Genomic DNA, 18,429 nt, shown 5'->3' on the forward strand with positions numbered 1-18,429 from the left:
GGGTAGGATTTTTTTTTTTTTTTTTTAAGGTAAGCTAAGAGAAACTTTTCCCTACATTTTATACTTGAGCAGACTAAAATATATGGGCCAGGCTGGGCCAAATATGGGAGGTAAACTTATACTGGACTCCATTAAATATCAGGACCTCAGAGGCATAGGCCCAGCAAAGCCTTGGAAAAGACCAAGGAAAACTTGGCCCATCCATAATTTATTGGGTTTCCCTCATTTTCTAACCTCTACAATTTGGGGATGTAATCAAAATGGATAGAGCCCTATTGTAACCTTTTCATGGCGAACCCTTTTTCCTTCTTCTGTGGTTTGAAATGATAAGCTCAAAAGCGCCTATGTATTCTATTCTAGCTTGAAATCCTTTGCGGGGAGGCAATGAGCATTTGACGACTAAGGTCCATGCCAGAGCCCTTCAAGTCATTGAATCCTCATTGCCAGCTACGTTAAGTGCTATTTGTATTCCAAACTTAATATATTATGCCCCTAATAACTTTCACTTGATTTATTGAAATTTGATAGACCTGTTTACACGATCAACATTTATTAATATTCAAAATGTTGGAATAATTTAACATACTAAAAAGAGTCCAATTCCTATGTGCCCATGATAAGAACTCTTTTTTACAAGCTCACTTTAAATGCCAATATTGCATTAGATATGGTTCAAATTTTGTAGATAGATAGATCCATAGGTCCCTGTCCACATGTATTCTCAGCTCTATTAGAGTTTTCCATTTTGAAAAAATACAGTTTTCAAAATCTAGTGCCAAGATTGAGCCCCTCTACTAGTGTGAAATGGGGCTGGAGTGCACAACTAGATGTAGAGGACTCAAATTCCCAAGACTCCCCTATCTAATGGTCAGAATAGCCACATCAACTATCCATTATTGGAACCATTTTCGTCTTGTTGGCATAGAATCCTTCCCTACGTTACAGTCAACTGACCGTGTTAGTGTGTGCACGGGCATATCAGAATCCTTTTTGGTCAAATTCAACAGTAAACCTAATTTCGATTAAGCTACTTGGACTCTCCTCTTGCCCCGATAACTCCAGGGACTTTGAATAATCAAAACCATCAATAAGTGAAGGAATAAACAGTGGTATATTCTTCAAAAGAATGTCATAAATACAAATCATTAGAGTCTAATAGAAGACTATGTGGAATGAAATTCTAAAAGAAGTGAACACAAGAGTTCTACTCCATTTCTAATATTATACAACAAAAAGAAAAGAGATAAAATGAAATAAATAATTGCATTGTAATTGGGTTTGTTTGATCTGTTTACTTGGCCGGCTTTCCCCCTTATATACCTTGAGGATTAATTGCTTCCATTATGCACGTCACCACCCATTTTCTTTCTGCGAAGTGATGCTCCAATATGTCATTGACACTTGTCCCATTGGTACTTTGTGTGTGTTTTAACCGCCTTTGTTTGTTAGTGTTGCACTAGTTGTGAGATAAGGTCAGCCCATGTATCCCCTCATTTTATTCAAACCACCTCTGCCACATCAGCGGGCGTACATCTTCAAATTTTGGCGCCAATACTTCCTTAAATATATATATATTTTTTGGTAGAAGTTTCTTCCTTAAATATTACATGCTTAATGTTTGTATGGGTCCATCAATTTGATTCCCTTTCCTTAGTCCCTAGAACCTAGGGCTACATTTGTATTTTCCTAATTTGTTGTCAACCTTTACTTAAGCTGCATTTGGTTGTTCAGACTTCATACAATGCTGGGAGAGTGTCTATAGCCAAATGAAACCTTAACCACAAAGCAAAGTGAAGCGAAGTTTTAGAATACTGAATCAGGATGGAATTGGTCTTGCATTCGAATCAGAATTGGTCTCAAGAACCTTAGAATCGATTATTGGATTAAAAACATAGTGATTTTAAGGTTTTTGGGGTGTAAATCGATGGATCTGATCTGTTGGAATTGGGATCATGATTTGAGGTATCAGTATTTGATCGATTGGATTGTTTGATCTGAATAGATATCAACAAAGATTAATATTGATACTTTGACCGATTCTGTGTCAATGGATTTGAATCGGTGTTTGTTGAGATCAATATCATAACTAGGGGTGTCAAAAAAGCCCGATCAACCCGAACCAATCCTAACCCGCCCTGAGCCTGAATAGGGCTTGGGCTGAGATTTCAGCCCATAGAGTGGGTTAGAATTTTCAGGCCCAAGGCAGGGTTGGGTTGGGTTGGGCCTGGGATGAGGTCCCAACCCAACCCAACCCAACCCAACCCAACCCAACCTTATGTATTAAGTATATAATCATATAAATATGCTAATAATTATTAATGCGTACTTATAGAAAAAGGTCTTTCGTTTTCCACAATCTACACATATATACGAAAACTTTGGTCTTTGACCTCTGCAATGCATCAAGATCAAGGAACCAAGTAACCGATAGTATTGGGTTGGATTGAATTGGGTTAAACCTGACAGGATTGAGTCTGGGCTGGGATTGGGTTGAGTTAAAAGACCTTAAAATACCCAGCCCAACCCGGCCCATTGATACCCCTAATCATAAGATTCATAAGTGATACCGATACCAAAATCTCTGGTGGGGATCGGTCACAACCGTTTAATCCAAATTGGACGATTCACCGACGCGATTCCGATTCATAAAACTATGACTAGATAAATGGAGAAGAAAAAAGAGGGAAAGGACTCGAAGAAAGGTTTTTGATTTCTATGTGTGTGTCTCTCTCTTTAGCCAGGTTTATAGCTGCGCAGCTAGTGGACAGGCACTTTAACAAAAGAAAGCAGAGCAGCAGAAAGAAGGGAACAAGTGTGGAACGCCAGAGATCAAGCAAGGTAGTTACGACCTAATATGAAATTCAGTTTCGCTCTCTCTGAAACGGAGCCGGAAGAGCGCAGAACTCTTTCACCTTTCACTTCCAAGGAAGAACAACTTGAATGGGTGCCCCTCCAGAAACACCCCGTCTTCTCTGCCTCCATCAATGACGGTGCCGGCGCCGTTTCCTCCTCTCCGGCGCTGTCAAACCTCATCGCTTGGGACGGTGCCTCGCGTCTTTACTTGTGGGACTCCAATAAGTGCTACCTCCATCGCTTCTCCATTCGTTTGGGTGATCCTGAGCCCACTTCTGTCGTTGCTGCCTCGTCTTCTAAGGTCGATTCTCTCTCACCCCCCCCCCCCTCACACACACACACACACAAGAGTTGCATCAATGCCACTCTTCTTCGTTCCCTTCCACATTAAATTTTTTGGTGGTAGAAATACTGGTTTTGAAATTTTTGGTATTGCATTTTTGAATGATTTGCGTTTTAGGGTTTGAGTAGTTGAGGTAATCTAAATTAGTTGCTTTGTAGGATCTCTCTCTCTCTCCCCTCAATGTTCATCACTTCGTAATCAGTCCTCAATCTAGTAAAGTTACACATCATATACTCCGTATTTGTTCTACTTATCTTAAGACCTCTTGATTCCAATGTAGATCGTCATAACTCCAATTTATCATTAATCCTTGCAGTTGTCTCAGCCACTAGTACAATAGGTGTTTACAATGGCTAAATCATAAGCCACATCAGAATCTAAAACTGAGATCCCCTCTTTATTCATCTCTCTAAACCATATCCTCCATGTACACCTTTATAGCCTCGATGAATTCTCCCAGTATGTCCATTCAGATCATCCTCTATAATAATCTTTTCTCCTTGACTAAAATCTTGTACTAATTCATCCATGTGTTCCCAAAATTGTAACTCACTAATTTCATCCAATCCTGCTTGGAGTGTGTAAGCACAAATTATATTGACAACCTTTTTCTCCAACTTGAGCTTTATGGATATAGTCTTATCTCCAAAATTTTAACATCCAACACATCATTCTTTAAATCTTTATTTTATTTCTATTACTTTTATCCTGTGTACCAAAGTTTAAAGTCGTCCAACTCGTTAGCTTTTTTACCCTTCTATCTAGTCCCTTGAATACAGGTTATGTTAAAACTTCGTCTTTTCATGACATCAATCAATTCTAGACTCTTACATGTTAAAAATCAAACGTTCCAGGATGCTAACCTAATCCTATGCTTTTGGACTAGCTTATTTACTTGCATTTGTCCATGATGCGAGAACCTTTGCTTACTTGTCACCGCATCCAGGTGCCAAGGTGGCACGTCGCTTAGAGGGGACACATTAGCTAACCCATGCTCCGTTTTCACTACACCTGGTCATATTGTAGCGTGTCGCTTAATTTGGTGTGGAACTCCCTAGCATAAAGTTGATAATATAAGGTTGTAGAGTCCATATTAAAAGGGTTTGGCTAGGGTGTTTTTTTTTTTTTCCAGTGCTGGTTTCCAACTTGACAACTAACCTTCCTCTATCTGGACTATGGACTGGCAGCAAAAGCTGGCAGAGTCCCCCTTCCCTCGCGAACCCTGCACTTTTTACATATCATATGGAGTTTCGCTTCGACATTTTTCAAAACCAAAATATATTGTGAAATTTCAGCAAAGATATGAACATTGTTCTCATTAAGTTGAATCTATCCATTAGAGAGGGGGGAAAATGAAGGGTAAAGGAATAAAATGAACAGAGAAATCAACGCATCTTCACAGACCAAGAACTACAAGATCAACCCTTTCATTCTGGGGTGACGGAGGGATCGTACCATTCAAGCCTTTTTTTTTTTTTTTTTATGCTTTTCCGGAGGTCTGGAGAAAGCTGCAATCAATAGGTTGACAAGCCTCCCTTCCCGAAAGGAAGAACGTGAAGGAATTATATTAAGAAAAAGTAAATTATTACGAGAACGGACGGTTGCTTCATTTGCCTCGCATTAATCGTGATGAAATTGTTGCATATTTCGTATGCGGAGAACTGGGGATATTGAACAAAAGGAAGTGGGGGATTAAATAACATATGATACTTTGTGACGAATGTAAAACCTCAAGTCTACCTACACGTATTGTAATTCTAAGTTTGCTAAGTAGAAAATGGCATTTATTTTCACTAAGGGAGAAAAAAGGTTGCCCACCGAGTGAAGCAATTCAGATAGCCAACTTCCCTAAGAGTCTTATGTTTTCTTATATAAGACTTTTTTGTCATAGTTTACATATATTCTTGAGAACATGTTAATGTAAGACAAGGTTTGACAAGCCAAACTAGACCTAAACTGCAGGAAAGTTTAAACCAAAGAACAACCAATAACCACCCAATACCAGACAGCAACAACAGTCCAGAAATAATCAGTCAACAGTCCTTGAAAACCAGAATTTTCAAACCCAGAAATTGGAGTTTCTATAATCAGATATCAACACCATACAATAGGACTAACCAGCAACCAGAATAGGATATCAACAGTCCACAAACCATAACAGGAGTACAGGACAATAACAGTCCAGCAGTTAATCGATTTCAGACGACCAGTATTGATTAGGACAGAACAGTAGTAAATTAAATGAACATAACCAGAAACTTCAGATGACTCTTAGAGGTTCAAATCAGCAGCAATAATGATCCACAGTCTTAAGACAACAGTATAATATCAGTCACAGCAATCGGCTTCAATTCTGGACACAACAGATCACTAAAAGACAAAAAGATGGAGATTTTGAATATCTCACTGAGGGCTGCACAGAAATTGTTCAAACTTGGATCGATCCTTAGTGGTGTATGGAGGAACAATCGATCAGATTTAGAGAGTAAACTGACGGCTGGAACTAATCCCAGCAGTAGATGCCAATTGGCTATTTTGACAGAAATCTGGGCAGAAAAGTAAAGCTATAGATACCTGGTTGTAGCAGCAGTAATCACTTGAGAAATAAGAGAAGAGAAATTGCAGAACCCTCCTGGACTTTACGTTGCAAGGTGTCACCTGGATCTGACACCAAGCCCAGAGACCATTGGCAGCAGCAGCATATTTTTTCATTCAATAAAAATCGTGGGTCTTAGGTATGATGCCCTTCTTTATTTATAATGATGGGGGGGGGGTTGTTTACAAAATAGGAACTCAAAAGCTTCTTAATGTTGACTTACTAAATTGGAAATTGTAAACTAATGAAATTAGAAACAAACTTGAAACAGGAATTAGAAACTAATTAGAGGACTGAAATTAGAAACTAAATAATAATCTAATAACCCCATCAATCCCCAACTAAAAAGGAAACTAACTTGTAATCCCGTACTCAATCTTAGAGCCCCTCTTTTAAATCCATAAAAGTGGTCCAATACGCTTCAAACCACATGGACTGAAGGCCCAACACATAAACAACCCAACCCTAAGTTTATTCCTAATAAAACAAGCCTATTTTGGTTATTAATCTGCATCACATGTTTTTATGGGCTTATACACCATTTAAGAAGGTTTTGCTTTATTATGGAATAAACAAACTTGATTTCAACATGTGCCTTTAAATGAATAATTTCGAGGGTACAACACCATAGATAAACTATGCTGACAGCTATATCTTTACAACAATGACATTTCTTCAGAAAGTTCATTTTCACATTGAGGTAGATCATGCATTCGCGGAACAAGTGGCTGGTCTTATTCTGGATTTTAAGTCATTACATAAGTTTTCTGTCATGTTTCTTTGGGTTTGTATTGGGAAGGTCTAATTTTGTACACTAGTGTGATTTAGTTGCCGTGTTTGGAAGCTTATTCAGTTACATTTCCGATGAGACAGATGTTGTGGTTTGGAGCTTTATTGGGGAAGTTGTGACCAAGTTTGTAGGAGGATGTCAGACATTGACTGGATTTATGTGTTAGGAAGTTTGATTTTGTTAGGAATTCCATTTGGAGTCTATTTGATTATTTTCTTTGTTGATAACCTTTATTTGTTTGGGCAACAGTTTAAGTACTTATTGGAGTCTCTATATTTTAACTAAAGTGGAGGTAATTGATAAAGGCTGAGTCATAGCAGAAATATGAATATTAGGGAGTTAAAAATACATGCTGTTGGAGCTTGTAATTCGGAGTTTCAGGTTATGAAATGAAAGATTATTGGTTTAGTGCCAGAATTGCTCGGGCTCTTGGCTGTAGTCAAGCACTCAAGCCTTTGCTACTGTTGCTATTAATTGTTGGTTTCTTAACCACTTTTGTTTTGTGAATTTCCCTACTGTTATGGGTCTGTTACCCTGATTATTTTTTTCTTTTTCCCTTACCTTTCCTGAATCATCAAGTATTGTGGTCCTGCACAAATAAATACAATTGAAATTAATTGTTTAGACCATGAATAAGTTCTGATCAAGTTAGGGAACTCAAAATCTGAATGCATGTAATTTTGTGCTTTTCAATATTTAAGCAGAAAATACAAAGAGGCTTATTGGGTGTGGGGAGGGGGAGGGAACTTTTTTGGGGCACTTTTATTTTATAGTGAAGAATCTGATCAATAAGAAGTTATGGATATTGTTAATTGTTGCTCATTTCTTATTTAGTTTGCCTACGCAAGTTTATACTCTTATGTTGACTACATGCTGTTTGGTCTCAATAATTGACAAATGGCAGTAGTTTCACAGGTGTTGCAACCAGATATTCAGGTGGACTTTGTGGTCAACAATATCTCCATCAACAGAAATGGATCAGCTATGCTACTGGAGGGTTCTAATGGCCTATGCGTCATGTATCTGTATGGGCGAACTTCTACAAAAGATAATACCATTATTTGCAGGTAAGCCGTTTTAGTGAATTTCTCTAGAAATGATGCAAATGATATGTGGGGAGGGTATAGACTTACACTTGAGATAGGGAAATCCACCCCTTCTTGTGCCGCAAGATGATTTTAAATGGACTTACAACTGGTCATTATTCTTAAATTTCTAATTATATCAGCTTGTTTAGCTATTTAGGTACCCTTTCTTGATGACCAGTTTAAAAAAAATTGTTTCCTTATTTGGTCCTATGTGTACTTGATGGTTGATCACTTATATTGCTCTGAAGTGAAGGTACATGCAAGATGGTATTGATTCTAATGTTTCAGACTTCTTGTTCTGCCTTTTTGAACTCTTGACAGGACTGTCAAACTTGGTTCTGGAATTTATTTTGACAGTAACAGTTCTGTACGGACTTTGCAAGTTTTATGGCACCCATATACTGATACTCATTTGGGAATTCTTTCTTCTGATTCAGTTTTCAGGTATAACTTTCTTTGAGAACTATCTTGGTAGAGGGACCAAAGTAGCCCGTTCTTGATTTTACGCTATATTTTCTAGAAGCTTAATTTGATATAATTGTTTTTGAGTTGCTTACTAGTAAATATTTATTTGTGTTGAATGAAATGAATGATAAATGAATATTCACATTGTCCTTCTGTTTGTGAAACTTGGTCTGTTAGCCACATCCTTATCAACTATTATTATTAATTTCAGAAGAAGTCAAAAAATGACCAACTTCTTAATGTAGAACTAGGATTGGAAAGGCCAACCTAATCCCAAACTGCGGGATACTTATCAAAGAACAACCATAAATAGTCCACAATAATTCAGGCTTAGAAAATTTGGCCAAATAGAAAAAAGTGCAGCCAATTGATCTCTGCAGGAAGTTCTTTTCTGATCAGGTTAGGAACCTGACTTAGGGCTTAACAGAGGGTGTATTAGGCTTGTTCATTCATAGTTTCATAGGCAATATCAAAGGAAACCATATGATGATTAACAGCTCTACCGATTTCTGTCCTGGATAGAACAGATCAATTAAAACAGGGTTTTTTTGGGAGATTTTATCTCACTGATAGCTGGTCAGAATGACCAGATCTTTTGGTTGATTGATGGTCCAGATGGGAGATGACTCGATCCAAGTTTTAGCCGATTCTAATGGCTTAAACCGATGGCAACCAAAATAGAAGCATTTGAATTTCTGGGCAGAACCGAGAAAGTACCAGATTCAGATACCTGTGATGGATTGAAGTTGAAATTGCAGGTCTTTAACACCTTGAACAGCAAAGGAAATGATAATAAAGTAGAAGAGGACCTCTTGGGCTTCACATCTCAGAGAGTCAACTGGATCAAACACCAGTTCCATCAGCCTTGATCAAACACAAGACAAATCTCCATGGAGAAGACAATAGCAGCAGTCATAATTTGTTTATCAAAATCATTCTTTGCTTTAGAAGCCTCCTCTTCTTTATATATAATGTTGATGGGGGAGGGAATTACAAAATAGAAGGTTCCTCCAAAGGAAACCTTATTTTAATCTCCTAATACAACACTTACTAAAAACTAAAATTAGAATCTAGCTGAAAAAGGAAACTAACTACTAATGACTTGACTCAACTAATAATTTCACTCCTAAGAAAACAAATATAACTTAAATTAAACCCAACTTAAAAAGGAAACTAATGAAAAAGGAAACAAACTAGTAATCCCGTATGTAACCTTAAAGCTCCTCTTTTAGGCCCATAAAAGTGGCCTATTACACTCAAAACACATGGGATCAAAGGTACAACATGTATGGAACCTAATCCTAGGCTTATTCCTAATAAAACAAGCCTAGTTTGGTGGAGAATCTGCATCACTTCTATTTCATGTTTTCATGATTCAAAATTGTTGCTCATGAGTCGCAAAAATAGTGGGAAATAGCTTGCAGCAATCAATATTTTATGACACTAATATCATACGTCTATATAAAGTTATAGGCAATTAACAATGTGTACATTGCAAATGCAGTGATAGCGGGTCCTGAGGTCTATTCCCATTTTAATGTGTAAAGTTGTTGTGTCCCCTCTGTATTATATTACTTTTTGTACCCTGTATTGACCTATTTGGGAGGCAAGGAACTTCTTTTTTAGAGGTTTCATTTTGCCTAATCCTCATGCTATTTCCATTTGGGCTATGACCATGCTCACTAGGGGGTGTACTGGGAGCGAAGGTGTGGTTTTATCCATGATCCATACTGGTAATATTTGCTCGGATCTTATCATACCATTAAGTGTTCTCTTATATCCCATGACATTATATTCAACTTTGTTTCGAGATTGACTTCCATTTTCTCTTAGGGCCAATTTCAGCTGCAAATAGCTAAGTCCTCTGTCAGAGTATGTCTGCGTGAGTAAGGAGACATCCGCATCCTTGGACAGATGTCCGCATAATGATGCAGACCCCCGGCCAAGAAAATAAATATGAGGGGCCTATGAACTCTTCATGTCAAGGGTCTTCCACAACTGACAATGAAGCTAACTAAGCTATTGACTTCCCCAAGACTTCACAACTTTAGAGGACTAGATGTAACTAACTAATTAAATTCGTACGGTCCACTTATCCCTCATATATGGGCTTTTCAAAGTAGGTCCATTACAATAGAAACCATAAAATTCCCAGCCCATGGCCCATATAATCCTTCAGGCTACACATTACGCGACTTATTTAACCCATTAGACTTGGATTTAGGCTTGTTCTGTCGTGAATACTTGTGCTGGAACCTCTCTGGATCTACATCACCAGGTTTGTTAAAATTCTTAATTAGAGTTTGAGATTTAATTTTTAATTCTATAAAATAGTGTAAAGGCCAAAGAGCCTTCCCATAGTTTCTATGATGAATAAAGCTTGGTTCTTCGCCTCTATGTTCTGTGGGATTCAGAATAGTGTTGTGAGATTCTAAGGTAGGATTGGTGGGATTACAATCAAGCTCCAGGTGAGAGGCTTGGTCCATTTCCTTCTACTTCTTTCCATTTTTCTTCTTGTTCACCATCAAATCAGGTCAGTATTTTGTGGTTTCTAACTTTCTATTATGTTCTTATGCATACACTACTGATCCATAGAAAAAAAAAAAGGTGTCCATCCATTTTGGAGAAAAAAAATCAAATAGGAGGCGTTTAACAGTAGTTGGGCTTCTATTTTAGTTGGAATAACAGGACTGTAATATAATCCTTTCTCTGTTTTCTTTTCTTCTGCATGTGCTTTTGTTATTATTATTATTATTTTTTTTTTACAGAATGCAACTCCTGATCCATAAAAAAATTGATCCAACCATTACAACATACAATATATTAAACAATCAATGAGGTACCCAACAAGCCAGTCAGAAGCAGCCCAACCACCTGAAAACTCAACAATGTAGCAACTCTCCTATCAACGATGCTTTGGAGCATGCACCCCTTCCCAATGAAATCATAATGATTTAACACATAAATCATGAGTACCAGTGGTAGGGATTTGTAATTTATGAATTTCTTTTCGGAGTATTTCTTAGTTTTACTGTGACAATCTGTCTACAACAACGTTTTATCACGTCTTGCTTATACATGTCTAGGAACATTGGTTGTTCACATGTCTATATATATATATATATTCAATCAAAGTCATTTTATCCATTAATCATTGATGTTTGCTTTATTTCCTTGCCGAAAGATGTTTTAAATTATATTATTGTTTTTTTTCTTGGAAATTGACGTGTTTCTTTATTCGCAGGCTTTTTGATTTATCGTCTAATCTTGAGCAGCCAGAGCAGGAATATTATTTGCAGCCTGTGGAACCAGGCAGATGCTACAATACGGGATCGATATGCCCTGTTGGCTTTTCATTCGGAGGTGAACATTTGTGGGACAGATTTAGTGTGAGTCCGATTGTTTCTCTTGATGTTACATTATTCTAGTTGCTTTGTTCAAACATATTAATTATAGTAGTGTACTTACTGTTGTTGTTTTTGTGATGTCTGTAGGTCTTTGTTTTATTTGCTGACGGTTCTGTCTACATCCTCTGCCCAGTTGTGCCGTTCGGAAGGTATTCTTGTTTCACATTTTTTCCTGCTTGTATGTCATCTGGTTTGATACATACTGCTGGAAGTTCTACCTCAAAATGCTTCAAGTAGTTGGGCGACCTTGCTTTTAATGTAAATAATCTCAGTCCATTGTCAGTAACAAGAAACTTCGGTGTTGTTGAATGGAAGACCGTTTCTTCACGAGTCAGTTACGACTTAAAAGTGGTCACATTATGGGTTATTGGAGGTGCTTGTGAAGTTGACCAAAAGGACACCAATAAATTGCATATATCTGATATGTATGAGTAAAAAGAACCTATCATTTCATGGGTACAACGCAAATAAAAAACTTACCACACTAAATATTGAAATGATTAAATGCTCATAACCATCCAGTCTTTCACACTCTCTTCAATTTTAAGGAAGCTTTGGCAGACCATGCTGCGAAAGAAAGAGTCTGTGGAGGTGTCATGTAACCCTAGGCTCCCAATCGCCTCCACCCCCCCCCCCCCCCAACCAAAAAAAAAATAAAAAATTGTGCCTTTTTTACTGATATACTTCTGGTAGGATCTTAATGTCTTCCAAAGGGGTATCATATCCCTCTTTCCACATAATGATTTGATCTGTATATTGAGTTTCAATTGACATGAGTGCTTCATTTGGTCAGTGTCTACAGATGGGAATCTATTGTAGAAATATATAATGATGCACAAACGTTTGGGTTGAAATCATCCAATTCAAGAGCTGTTAGTAATTCTAGCATTGCTATTGCTTGGTTAGAAGCGACATTTCCTGAATTAACTCACCAAGACTTGGAAGGGGGCACGATATCAGCACTAAAAGCCCATCCATATGCGCAATTTGATGTATCCCTTTCATTGCAGGTATTTTCTTCTTAATCTTTGTCCAATAAATAAGCTATGACGTGTATTTATTTTGAGTTTCTGTTAGATGAGAAGGGGAACCCTACGCACCCTACCTAGATTATTTGGTGACTTGATAAGTTAATGGATGGTGTAAGATGCTTGTATGCTACATCAATCTGTTAGATTTTGGTTGCTTTAGCAAGAAACAAGTATCTTGAGCAGTGGTTATGATGTGGATATATGAGGAGATCAGCATCCTCTGTTCAATGGATTTATCTTAGTTTGGTATCCAGATTCAATGCACAGTGAATGCATGTTTTATAGTTAGTAGTATTTCTGTACAACTTAGCCTCCTTTCTCTGACTTAATGAGATATAGTGATAATTGTGGACAACGGTTAAGTTGCACTATTGCAACATGTTGGTCACAGGTTTCAAAACATGGAAACAGCCTCTTCTGCGAAGCAGGGGGTAAGGCTGCGTTCAACTTGCCCCTCCAAACCCTACAGTAACGGGAGCCTCGTGCACTGGGTTGTTCCAAAAAAAAAAAAAAAAAAGTGATAATTGTGGAGATTACTAGGCTTTGTCAAATCTTTATTATTTCTGTTTGTGGGTGCTACTTAACACATGTATTCATGGTTTTTTATTGAAGCTGAAGTGAAGCATGTTGGACTTCCCAGTCATTGTTTTACCATCTCTGAGGAACTAACAAATCTTATATCAGGGGCCTCTCCGTAAATTATGCCATGGTGGGGAAGAAGATGACTCTGAAGGCCAAGGTGCAAATTGTGAAGGTCGTGCTGTGGATTTTCTTTATAACTCAGTCAGCAAAGATTCGATTCTGGTGACTGCATGGAGCAGTGGGCAATTGCAGATAGATGCCCTAGCTGATGAGATTCATCCAGCCTGGAATGTTGGTAGCCGACCCCGTTTTTGTGTTGATTCTCGCGACCATATCTGTGGACTTGCCATGATTTGTGACTCAAACCCGGATGAGCCCTCTGTTGTGAAGCTTGACCAACCTCTTGATGATACTCTTTGGTTGGGACATCCACCCCCTTTGTTGAGACTGGCTGTTGTAGATTTGGCTTTACCAAAAATTGGTGATTATGATAACCTTCTTAAAATGTTCATTGATCCCCTCATTCCAGAGAGGATATATTGCGTTCATCGTGGTGGTGTAGACTCGATAGTCTTGCACTTTCTTCCTTTCACTAGTCAGACAAGTGGAAAGGATGAGACCATGAGAGCTCCTTCAGTGCAGCCAATTCTTGGTACCTGCCGGGGGGTATCAAGCTCTCCTCCTCTTTGTGGTTTAGTGGCACTGGCAGATTCAGTTGGATATTCATGGATTTTGGGAGTAACCTTCTCTCAAGAATGTATCTTGGTAGAGATGAAGAGCTGGGATGTGTTGCTTCCCCATCACATTGATGTTGGTAAAAAACCTGGAAGCTCTGAAGAACTTCCAGAAATTGATCCTCCAGATATTATAAGCAAAGAGCTCCTTAGTGGCCCTAAGGTGGATATCATTCCTCAGGTCTCGCCAAATCTACGATTGATGGCTTCTGATTCCATTGAAGGCCGATCAACTCTTAATCAGTACTTCAAGCTCTTCAATGAGAATTATGTGGAGTATGCACATAAGGTAATCTACTTATATACAATGGCCATTCTTTGCTTATCTAATCCTAATACAGGCACTTCTTACAAGAGATCCATTTCATAATCTTTGGATGCTTCCTAGTTCCTATTGTTGAGACATTTTTCAACCCAAAATTCATGGTATTGAGTTGCACTGTTGGTTGTGCATTTTGGGTATACATCAGAATGAACCAATTTCATTTAGCCCTTAAATATTGTACCAACAAGATAACCACCACCATTTTTACGTAACTCTTATGCTACATATGAGCAGCCAAGTAAATGTACACCATTAGTGGTCAGAAGTCTAAATGTTAAAAAAGCATAGTTGTCAAGTGTCACTAAGGCGTCTCGGTGGTTTTCTGTGGGCTGGTGGTTGGTCACCTTATCGTGGTCATGAAAGGCATGCGCCTTGTTATCCTGGTCGATGACTAGGTATTGCCTAGGGCTCCTTGGGATGCCTTGTAACTAGTGCGCCTTGGCATATTTTTTTTTTAAGTTAAATGCATTTTCTAACCATATCATTTGTGTGCAGATGGTCTACTGAAGGTGAAATGCACAAAATCCTGTAGTTTAAAATGTTAGAAGAAGAATCAGTAATGAAATGAAATCTGACAGTACGCAATACCTTGTTTTGTTGTTCACTTGTTTGATGTTCACCCCTCTCCGCACGCTGCAACCCTAACTCCAACCTATCACAGTGGATGGGCAGCAACATTCCGGCGTGTGGCCATCCTCCCAGAATGTTGATGATTAATGATTACTTGATTTCAAGTTCTGGCAATCTTGATTTGCAGTTTGCACTGTTGTATGATACTATGAGATTGACTGTATTTATCTTTGTATCTGGTATTCTGTTGCACTGTTGTTTATACCCTTGCCTCTTACACTCTTCTCTCATCTTTCTACTCACCTTTTTATTTTTTTTCCATGTAGCTGTCTAGCCGAACCCATTAAGTTGGGGTAAGGCCAAGTTTTTTGTTATTTATACTCAATACTTATTTCCTTAGTGATTATTGATGAGTTGATGTGGCTTAATGTTGATTGTTTTTGTCTGATATAAGCATAATTGTATAAGTTATATGTTATAGCATACTAATTGATGGGATCATGGAATAAGAAGGGGAAGAGGGACAATAACACTTGGGTGCCTTGGGTCGCCTTGTGCCTTGACAACTATGTTGAAAAAGGAATTTATCAAACTAGGAGTTGGTCTGTGAAGCAGTTTGAGTGATGATAGGGACCCATTGTACCGGTTGAGATAAACGTCAATTCTATTCATACTTCCATCATTACATATGTTACTCCCAACAGTTTCCTGGGGATGGTATATTTGAGTTTCATAATCACTGTGGACCATGGTGCTCATAACTCCATGGGCCCATGTTTTTGCACGGGCAAGTTTGCCTCTTTTCCACCTTTTTTTTTTTCATGTTTTCTCGTATTCATCTTTGTTTTGTCTGAGCTATAATAAAGACTAAACTTTATGAATCATTCAACTTGTGAGTTAACTTTACTAAGTTCCAAGGTTGATCACAAACTCTGAAATGGTTGTAAAGATAACTGAAGGTTCTTTCCTGTTCATAATTCCCAGGTTTTCTTTGAACTCAAACATCATGCTACACAACTGAAGAAAATCATAGATGACCAGCATGTTCGTGTAACTGAGGCCAAGAAAAAGCTTCTGAAAGTTGAGGAGAAACAGCCGAGCTTAGAAGATCGATTAAATCATGCCATCCAGGTCCACGAGCATCTAGAGGAGCGTTTGCAAGGATTGAGAGACTTACCTGGGGTCCGAAAGAAACCATTGTCCAGAGCAGAACGGCAATTCAAATCTGAGCTTGGTACTTACAATAGTTTTTTACATTCTAATCCTTTATTTAGTTTGGCTAGAATCATCATTATAAAATGTTTTTCAACATCATATGGTATTGCACAGATAGATTTGCTGGACTTGAGTTGGATGCACTACATTCTTCCATTGAAGCTCTAAATGGAAGGTTGAGAAGGTATTCACACTCTCCCCAAGGTAATGCATCAAACTCAGCAAGAAGACAGCTAGCATCGAGGAGGAAGCCTCATCTGCCAGATGCCCAAATTGCACATCTTAGATCGTCAATTGAAAAGCTTTCACTCATCAATGATGAGAATACGAAGAAGGTCAAGCTTGTGGAATCTGCACTGAAGAGCCGTAAAACTACCGATGGATAGAACTTCATTCTATTCTGAGCACAGGGCTGAGTGTTGGTTGTTTTCCAATTTGGAATCCATAGCAGAAAGAAAAATGAGCCAGTACAATGTTTGGATGCTATCCAGGATAGCTCCCGTCCAATAGGAAATATTATTACGATTGTTGCTGGTTGACTAGGGGCAAGTCTGAAGCATTTTCTGCTACATTTACTGGGCAAATGGAAGCATGTTAACATCTGTTACTCGATTAATGGGGTCAGGAATTGGGATCAAAATCTCTATTTCTATCAAAAAGGCTTGTGGAATTGGTGAAGGGAGTTTGTGCAATTAAAATGCAGCTGAAATCAAATGTGTTTCTGGTCTGCATTTTTCTTTTTCCTCCAATTGTTGAATAGTTGGTATCTTGTTCTTCCGCCCACCCTACTTTTGATGTCACTTTATCATTTGGAAGATTGTACATCATCTCTGGATGTGCTCTAGTGTACAATGTCAAAGCGATATGTCAAGGGTTTGTTTTATCTAAAAAACAAGGGATTAAGAACCTTATCTCTGGATGTGCTCTAGTGCCTTCTTTAGATGACAGGTAAATCTTATCATTTTATATATCTTTTCGAAAATACACAGTTTTTAATAAAGGGCATACTAACAAGTTAATTTCAAATTATTTTGAATTTTTTTTTTTTACCCTTATATTAAATAGTTTTTGACAATAATATAAAGAGGTAATAAAAAAAAAAAAAAAGGTTACACCAGCAGTTATTGAGGTATATTCTCTAATAGAGACTGAGAGGGTGTTTCTCTAGTGGTAAATTTCCCTAAAAAGAAAGATGAAAGACATGCTAGAGTAACCCAAATCCGTGACCACATATATGGTAATAAAATATTAGGCAAGATCATTCTGTCTACTTGTGTGGGTCAGATGCTAGCATTTATGCCAAAGTGAGGCCACACAGAGGTATCTGCACTGCGGTAGTGTGATCTTTTTATACCCACCTGTATCTTAACGTAGAGACACGCAAGTGAGTAAAGTTCTTTTCTCCTAAAATATTATTAAAATAAGAGATGAAAGTGGGGTCAAAGTCAAACCATTTGCTGAAATCACCCCAGCACTGGCTAGTGCGGGTGACAGGCGCAGGCTGATCTGGATCCCAATCACTATGATAATACTCAGTCCGATCCAATTTTTTTATTTTTTTGTGGTTCTATTTTCCTTCTTTATTTTTCCTTGCAAACTTTGTACGTCCGAATTGAGTGATCCAAATGCTATTACATTGTTCTATCCTAGGAATAGTGTTTGAACTATGGAGATCCCATATCACTCTACAACTAGGAGTTCAGTCATCTTCTTTGGATGATATGGTTCTGCAATTGTCTCGCAATTTGTATGTTGCTAAACTCAAGAGATTATCCCCTCCTTTTTAGCAGGGAAGAAATTAAATCAAGAGAAGAGTTAACAACCTAAAACCTAAGATATCTACAACCTGGCATCCTCAACTAAAAACAATTGGATGCCTCAAGCAGATAATCTGTACAAAAATATCTTGATGTACATAATCAAAATACCTGGAACAAAAATCAGTTGCCCATTTGGTTCAATATACACTTTTGTAAAAAAAAAAAAAAATGATCAAAGAAAAAGGAAGAAATCCTCTTAATCTTACTAAAGCTCATAGAGAGCCCACCATGGCCACCTCCTCATATTGTCATTTATACTCTTTGCTGCTACTTGTGAGTCACAACAATACCAGCCTCTTGCCTCTTTCTGACCAAGTCTTCCAGCACTCTCTGGAGGATTTGGCCTGCAGCTCAAGAGACATTTGTTGAGACAAATGAAAGAGTAAAATCTGACACGTATGAAAATGCAAAGAAAATTCTATGGACTGCATGGATTTTTCAATAGTAAAAGAATCACACGATCGTGTCATACAATAAACTGTAAAGCCAATGAAACTCCAATTTTCCCTCACCATATTGACATTTTTTCTTGGTGTCTGATACAGTTAGTAAAAATAGACAGCAGTGATGCAGCCAGCCAACCTTAACAAATCTCTTGGCTGCAACGCAG

The 18,429-nt window shown here is 38.0% G+C and overlaps 1 protein-coding gene across 1 annotated transcript; it reads left to right on the forward strand.

Moving 5' to 3' along the window:
- The first annotated feature begins 2,699 nt into the window (after positions 1-2,699).
- On the forward strand, positions 2,700-16,910 carry LOC122070451 (nuclear pore complex protein NUP88). The gene is made up of 9 exons (XM_042634604.1): positions 2,700-3,154; positions 7,498-7,649; positions 7,992-8,114; positions 11,380-11,524; positions 11,630-11,691; positions 12,336-12,552; positions 13,258-14,178; positions 15,769-16,018; positions 16,114-16,910. The coding sequence occupies exons 1-9, from the start codon at positions 2,855-2,857 to the stop codon at positions 16,383-16,385; spliced, it is 2,442 nt and encodes an 813-aa protein (XP_042490538.1). The 5' UTR covers positions 2,700-2,854; the 3' UTR covers positions 16,386-16,910.
- Positions 16,911-18,429: the final 1,519 nt, after the last annotated feature.

This window comes from Macadamia integrifolia, chromosome 2 (genome assembly GCF_013358625.1).
Source record: "Macadamia integrifolia cultivar HAES 741 chromosome 2, SCU_Mint_v3, whole genome shotgun sequence".
Classification (NCBI taxonomy): Eukaryota; Viridiplantae; Streptophyta; class Magnoliopsida; order Proteales; family Proteaceae; genus Macadamia; species Macadamia integrifolia.